At 38.6% G+C, this 8,151-nt stretch overlaps 1 protein-coding gene across 1 annotated transcript; it reads left to right on the plus strand.

Moving 5' to 3' along the window:
* Positions 1–3,905: 3,905 nt before the first annotated feature.
* LOC113061285 (extracellular calcium-sensing receptor-like) lies at positions 3,906–7,903 on the plus strand. Its single transcript, XM_026230315.1, has 6 exons — positions 3,906–4,108; positions 4,268–4,556; positions 4,641–5,396; positions 6,287–6,514; positions 6,696–6,819; positions 6,996–7,903. Exons 1-6 carry the CDS (start codon positions 3,906–3,908, stop codon positions 7,901–7,903), a joined length of 2,508 nt encoding a protein of 835 aa, XP_026086100.1.
* Positions 7,904–8,151: the final 248 nt, after the last annotated feature.

Consider the following 8,151-nt stretch of genomic DNA (forward strand, 5'->3'; position numbering starts at 1 on the left):
TTATTCATAATTTCAGCCAACTAGTCTCACCTCTGACCGCCTTGACCTCCCCCAGTACTGCGTTCAGGTGGTCTAATGCAGCCGAAACTGTATTTTTCAACCTCAAGAGCCGCTTCGTTTTGGCTCCCATCTTAGTAGCCCCTGATCCCACATGTCAGTTTGTGGTCGAGGTCGATGCATCAGAGGTGGGAGTAGGTGCAGTTCTTTCCCAACGTGCTGCCTCAGATGACAAGATGCCTCTATGCGCATTTTTTTCTCATAGTTTATCTTCTGCAAAACGTAATTATGACATTGGTAACAGAGAGTTGTTGGCCGTCAAATTAGCATTGGAGGAGTGGCGTCACTGGGTTGAAGGGGTCGGGGGTACCTTTCATCGTTTGGACCGATCATAAGAACCTAGAATATATTAGAACTGCCAAAAGATGCAACTCCAGGCTTGGTGGGCACTTTTTTTCGGTCGCTTGATTTTTCCCTATCGTATCGCCCGGGTTCCAAAACCCGATTCTTTGTCACGTCTTTTTGATCCTTCCGAACACCCGGTGATTCCCGAGTGCATTTTACCTGAGAGTATAGTCGTCTCATCACTCGAATGGGAAGTCAAATCGAAGGTCAAGATGGCCTAAGAAGGGGTAGCGCCTCCACCCGGGTGCCCACCGAATCGGTTGTTTGTGCCGCCGGAGTTATGGTCTGACGTTATTCAGTGTGGTCACTACTCTAATGTAGCTTAGTAAAACAATGATTCTGGTGGCCACTGATGGCTCACAACGTTCACGATTTTGTTTTGGCCTGGTCAGTTTGTGCCAGTGGTAAATCGTCTGACCAACTTCCAGATGGGCTTCTTCAACCGCTGTCTGTCCCATCGAGACCCTGGTCCCACATTGCTCTAGATTTTGTTACCGCCCTCCCGCCCTCTAATGGCATGATGGTCGTTTTGACCGTAGTGGACCGATTCTCGAACATTGTTAGGTAGGTTATTTCAGAGTTAACCTGATAACTGTCACTCACGTTTTTGAACATAGACTTGAATGTGCATGATACAAACCTAAATTTTAATAATTCATGACTGAAAACATTTTGTAACATGATTTTGATTTACCATTTACATGGTAATGCAATGTCTGATTTTAAAATGGGTTTTAAAGGATGAATTTTGAGATTTTATGTTTATGATTATAATAAGAATACAACACATTACTCACTCTATTGACAGCGTGCCATTGGGTCATCGCCTCCAGTTTATACGTGGCAAACTAAACACACTGTACAAAACGCTGCGGCTCAACAGCGGAGAAAACTCAGGATCTTCAGTCAGGCAGGTGTGTGATGGGATACTGTCAATGTCCTCGTCGTCATCTTGTAGTTGTGGGATTGCTATGTTCCATTCATGCTCTCCACTTCTGTTGGCATCTCACAACACTTGCTACTAAAACACCTCCAATTTTGAAGAGATCTCTGTATCTCTGAAGCTTGAAGACGTGCTGCTGCAGTGGATGCTTCCTCCATCGCTTTGAGTACTTGATCTGTGTATTCTGGTTCAAATAAATATGGTTGTGAAAAAAATTCAATGTTGTCTGTTGATATATCGAAATCGTCTTCCATTGTGATTTCCAGTACGTCTAAATATGTTTAGATCTTCACAGTGAAAAGTAACACTTCCGAAATCTCTGTGTAAACCATAGACAGTAAGTGTAAACAATGAGTGATGTACACGCGCGAGAGATCAATTCCGCAGACTAAGCCAGAATGCGCACACAAGTCACACACCAGGAAGCATGCGCGCCCTCTGATCACTTGGACGTGTTTATGTACAAGATGTAAAAACTATATAAATACTGTTCGTTTTCTCACCAAAACCACTCGTTTCGTGTCTTAGGTTATCAATGTGTACTTACGATGGGGAATTGTTTAATTTGGACTTCTCTATGAATGCTCTTGGAGGTGGTGACCATAGACCTCCATTATATGATGGTTTTATATATAATGGTTTGACCTAAAAATATCAAAATGGAAACTACTGCATAAACAAAGACACCTACATCTTGGATGCCCTTGAGGTAAGCTAAAACATACCATAATTTAATTTGAAAGTGAACTATCCCTTTAAGTGAAAAATCACACAATCATGCTGATAACAAAATTATTGTTAAACATTTGAAGTTAGCCTAGTGTACAACAATATTACAACACAGAACAGTTACATAAACAGTGGGTAACTGTAAAAGACTAATTAGACTTAATTTAGATTTCAGAATCAACATTTGTAATCCATCAGTCTGATGTTTGCTAATGTAATGAATATAAAAGTAACTTTGTAAGAAGTAGAAATTTACAACTATAAACAAAACCATTTTCTTAAGACATTTTGTGTTGTAAGAATGTTCATGGAGAGTACAAATATGAAGCGAGTGACTTTTAGGGAATAGAATGGATAGCAATATGGCAGCACAGTGGCTTTGCTTTTATCATCATCACATCATGAGCAATCCAGTTCTCTTTATTCTGATTCTGAAAAGTGGTCCATATATAAAGGCTGCATATTCTCAGAAAAAAGGCTGTCACTGGGGTTGTACCTTCTCAAAAGGCACATATTTGTACCTAAAGAGTCCATTGTGATGAGTGGGGCGGGGCCGAGAGATGTGGGAACAGGAGTGTGGCCAGTGGAGTGATTGGAGATGAGCGACACCTGCTCGACCCACCGGTCTCGAGTCCCACGGAGGAGATGGAGGGATATAAAACCGGAGCAACGACAGTGATGGACGAGAGAGGACCAGGCCTGGACTTTATTTTGTGTTTGCTTTTTATTTGTGCGCAACAGTCGTCTGCGAGGGGCTGTTGTGCTGTTTTCTGTTTATTTTGATTATTAAAGTTTCAGTTGATTGTCCGCCGGTTCCCGCCTCCTCCTTCCCGTGATCATGGAGTTTTATGGCTACATTGGTGCCGAAGCCCGGGAGAAGGAGGGATGCGCTGCTGAAAATCCCTCGCCGCTGTGGTGAATCCGCGGTGCCATCGAGCAGGTGAGGGAGAGTGCCGCCATGGACGCTTGAGGCGGTGGGCTGGAGTGAGTAGCCGGGGATGAGCGAGCTCGCTGCCGGGGCCGGAGCCTGCTGCCATCCGCCGGAACGGGGAGGAGCAGAGAATGGGGGACTCCTGCCGGTTGCCCAAACCCGGAGGAGCCGTCGCCGTCCACTGGGCAGCGGAGGAGTGTTGTGCCGACAGTGACGGACGAGAGAGGACCAGGCCTGGACTTTATTTTGTGTTTGCTTTTTATTTGTGCGCAACAGTCGTCCGCGAATGGCTGTTGCACTGTTTTGTGTTTATTTTGTACATAAAAGGTACAAAGTTGTACCACCCCAGTGACAGCTTTTGTAACTTTATTTTTATTTTATCCCCCCAACAACAACAAAAACAAAAGTCACTGTGTGAATCTTAACCTTATCCTTGAATAAAATTTATTATTCAAATATTAAGTGTCTTTAAATTAAATAAAACATTGGATCATCAAATTAGTTTGATTCTATTCCACTCACACTCTCAGAAGTAAAGGAGCAAAAGCTCTCACTTGGGTGGTACCTTTTCAAAAGTTTAACTTTTGTACCTCTTAGGTTATAATATATACACTTCTAATATTAATATGTACCTTTAAGGTACCAACATAGACACAAATATGTACAATAGGTACAAACACAATTGATACAATAGGTACAAATATTTATCTTTTGAAAAGGTACTACCCCAGTGACAGCTTTTGTACCTTTATTTCTGAGATTGTAATTGAGTTGACTCCTGCCCTACCCTTTGAGGTCATTGGTTACACTCTCAATCATTCATACATGTTAAGTCTATAGAAGTGCATACTGTATTAGGTCATTTGCAGTTGGCAGTCTGAGTGTAGCTCAATCTCTGGGATGCTTCTCTTTATTTGCACTCTCCTGCTTTTCCATAAACCAAAGGCAGAAGACACTCTTTGCCAAAAAATGGGAGACCCTAATCATGCACTGCTTTCCAAGGATGGAGACATAACTATTGGAGGACTTTTTTCAATCCGCAGTATAGAAATATCACCTTCATTTGCATTTAAAAAAAAACCTCAGCTTCTATCATGCTCCAGGTTTGTTACATTGTAATTTTTTTTTTTTTTTGTAAAAACATATCAGATTAAGTATTTAGTATCAACAGATTTTTTAAAGAAAATATATCGCATGATATTAAATCATATATGCTTACTTTATAACCATAAACAACCATGACATCCTGAATATTGTGACAGTGTGAATCTGAGAGATTTCCGGATGGCTCAAATCATGATATTTGCCATTGAGGAGATTAACAGGAGTGAACAATTGCTTCCAAATGTTTCTATTGGTTACAAAATCTATGATAGCTGTGGTTCAAGACTGTCTTCTATGAGTGCAACTATGGCATTGATGAATGGTAAGGAGTTTGCAGCAGGGGACACATGCAATAGACAGTCTCCTATACATGCTATCATTGGAGAAACAGAGTCTTCTGCTACAGTGATTCTGTCCAGAACTACAGGACCTTTTAAGATTCCAGTGGTAAAGGGCAAGCATACTTAATCATGACATAATAACAATATTAATGATGGTTTCACTGCTTCACTGTTTGTTTATTTATTTCAGATTAGTCACTCAGCTACATGTGAGTGTCTTAGCAATAGAAAAGATTACCCCTCATTTTTCATGACTATTGCTAGCGATTACCACCAGAGCAGAGCACTTGCATACATAGTGAAATACTTTGGATGGTCTTGGGTGGGAGCTGTGAACAGTGACAATGACTATGGAAACAATGGAATGGCCATATTTCTGAAAACAGCCCAGGAAGAGGGGATTTGTGTGGAGTACTCTGTGAAATTCTATCGAACAGAACCAGAAAAACTCCAGAAAGTAGTCGACACTATGAAAAAAAGCACCACAAAAGTGATTATTGCATTTCTTTCCCGTGTTGAGATGGTCAATCTTCTTGAGCAACTAAGCATTCAGAACATTACAGGCCTGCAAGTAATTGGTGTGGAAGCATGGACAACTGCAAAGAGTTTGATCACTCCAAACAGTTTTCATGTTCTGGGAGGGTCTCTAGGGTTTGCAGTGAGAAAAATTAATATTGAAGGATTTTCAGATTATGTTATAAAAGCATTTTGGGACTCAGCTTTTCCATGCTCACAGACTGAGGGGAATTCTTCTCAAGTGAAATTAAATTGCAGCAGATATCAGGATATACTTGTCCTGAAAAATTACATTGAAGATGTACCTGAGCAAAGATATGCAAGCAATGTCTACAAAGCAGTTTATGCTGTGGCTCATTCATTACATAGTCTGTTCAAGTGCAAAGAACAAGCAGGTTGTAAGAAAGACCTGGCAATTCAACCACAGCAGGTAAAAAAAAAAAAAAAAAAAAAAACATATATATATATATATATATATATATATATATATATATATATATATATATCTTTCCCTTGGAATTATAAGGTCCTGTCTGCATTCTGAGTAGTTTTGAGATTTTGAGATATTGAGTTTCAAAGTTTTTGTGTTCCATTCGACTGTGTTGATAGAACCTTATTGTTTTTTAAAATAAAAAGTCCCATAATGTACACATTTTATCAAAATTATCACATGTAAATGTAAAATGTAAATACGTTGACACAGAATATGTGAATAACTCAATTTTGACAAAAATGTCAGATAGAACCTTACAATTCCAAGGGCACGTGTATGTTATTATTATTATTATTATTATTTTTCATGACAGGTAAAAACAGTTGTTATTGTTTTTGTTGTTTTTTCATGTGTTGATCAATTTTAAACATTTTGGCTTTTCAACTGGTTTTTCAGACAAGAACAAAGAAAACATAAAAAATATACTTTTTTTTGCACTTTATCTATTAGCATCTGTAATTTTTAAATTACAAAACATATCTTTAAAGGCTGTTTTCTCACAATTTGATTTTACCTCCTGCACAGAGTCAAAAATCTCCAATTCAGTAGCACTTACAAACATCAAACCTTACAGGGGTTTGTTCATATATCACAAATCAGTGGTGCGTTTCCCAAAACAGTAATTTGTTTGTTGCAATGAAATTTCTCATTGCCAACCAAGTTGCTAACAGGTTAGCAACTATAGTTTGGGGAAACACACCCCAGAGTGATAAAAAGAGGGGGGAAAAAATCTTAATTTAATGAATCAACTGAGTATGGTGTTTTTTTTTTTTGTTGTTTTTTTTTTTTTTTGCTTAAAATATCTAAATTATCATTGTTTTTGCTAGGTGGTTGAGGCACTAAAAAAAGTCAATTTCATTGTAAAGTTTGGAGATCATGTGTGGTTTGACAATACTGGTGCCACAGTAGCCCAATATGAAGTTGTGAACTGGCAGCAGAATTCAGATGGAACAATCCAGTTTAAACCAGTGGGATACTATGATGCCTCGCTGCCTCCTGACCAGCGCTTAGTGGTTAATACTGAAAACATAATCTGGGCTGGAGGACAGCTGGAGGTAAATAGCAGAATTTTGGTTTGAAAGAAGTTAATATGTCATGATCCACTTTAGAATCTAGGACTGCATCATTTACTGGCAGAAAGGAACAATCATACTTCCTCATATGCAAAATGTTTACAATGACTTCATGACATTAACTAGTATTGAAATTGTATGTATAATGTATTTATCAATGCAGAAGCCGAGATCTTTGTGCAGTGAGAGTTGTCCTCCAGGCACTAGGAAGGCTGCACAAAAAGGAAGACCTGTCTGCTGTTATGACTGTATTCCATGTGCAGAAGGAGAAATCAGTAATGAGACAGGTAACCTACAGCCCATCTTACAGTTTCACAGAAAATTGGTTAGTTGCTTTCTTTGTGTTCTTCTTCTACTCTTCAAAATTAATTTTTTTATCAAAGGACTTAATAAATAAATTGTAAATAAATAAATAAATATTACACTACAACTGTATAACTAGTAAACACAACTTTCTTTCCAGATTCAATTAACTGCAAGCAGTGTCCAGAGGAATACTGGTCTAATGCTGAGAAAAATAAATGTGTATTAAAGGCTGTAGAGTTTCTCTCATTCACAGAAGTTATGAGTATAGTGTTAATCTTTTTCTCACTGTTTGGAGTAGGATTAACTGTGCTGGTGACCATTCTGTTTTACAGTAAGAAGGAAACCCCCATAGTAAAAGCCAACAATTCAGAGCTGAGCTTCCTGCTGCTCTTCTCATTGACTCTTTGTTTCCTCTGTTCACTTACTTTCATCGGTCGTCCCACAGAGTGGTCCTGTATGTTGCGTCACACAGCATTTGGGATCACTTTTGTCCTCTGTATCTCCTGTGTTCTGGGCAAAACAATAGTGGTGTTAATGGCCTTCAAGGCTACATTTCCAGGAAGTAATGTCATGAAATGGTTTGGGCCTGCACAACAGCGACTCAGTGTCGTTGCCTTTTCACTTATACAAGTTCTTATCTGTGTGATTTGGCTAACAATATCTCCTCCATTTCCTCGTAAAAATCTGGAATATTATAAGGAAAAAATAATTCTAGAGTGCAGTTTGGGCTCTACTACAGGATTTTCTGCTGTTCTAGGTTATATTGGACTACTGGCAGTCTTGTGTTTCATTTTGGCTTTTCTAGCTCGCAAGCTGCCTGATAATTTCAATGAAGCCAAATTCATCACATTCAGTATGCTCATATTCTGTGCAGTATGGATCACATTTATCCCTTCATATGTCAGTTCTCCTGGAAAATTTACTGTAGCTGTGGAGATATTTGCCATTTTAGCATCAAGCTTTGGTTTACTATTCTGTATATTTGCACCAAAATGTTATATGATACTGTTCAAGCCTGAACAAAACACAAAGCAACACATGATGGGCAAGATTCAACAGTCTTAAAAGGTAAACAATTAATTAATTAAATTTAAACTGATATTTTCTTGGCCCGCTATTTCTGGTAATATATGAATTACAAGTCTGAATCTTATCACTATGGGAATTGCATTGAAGTTTGTGAAACATAACGTAAAACATCAATTAATGACTGTTTTATATATATATATCATAATATACTGTAAATAAATGCATTAAGATGACGATGAAGGTTTAGTCTTGAATCCAACACATGGGCAATCTAACACATGGGT

The sequence above is a fragment of the Carassius auratus genome, chromosome 43 (genome assembly GCF_003368295.1).
Source record: "Carassius auratus strain Wakin chromosome 43, ASM336829v1, whole genome shotgun sequence".
NCBI lineage: Eukaryota > Metazoa > Chordata > Actinopteri > Cypriniformes > Cyprinidae > Carassius > Carassius auratus.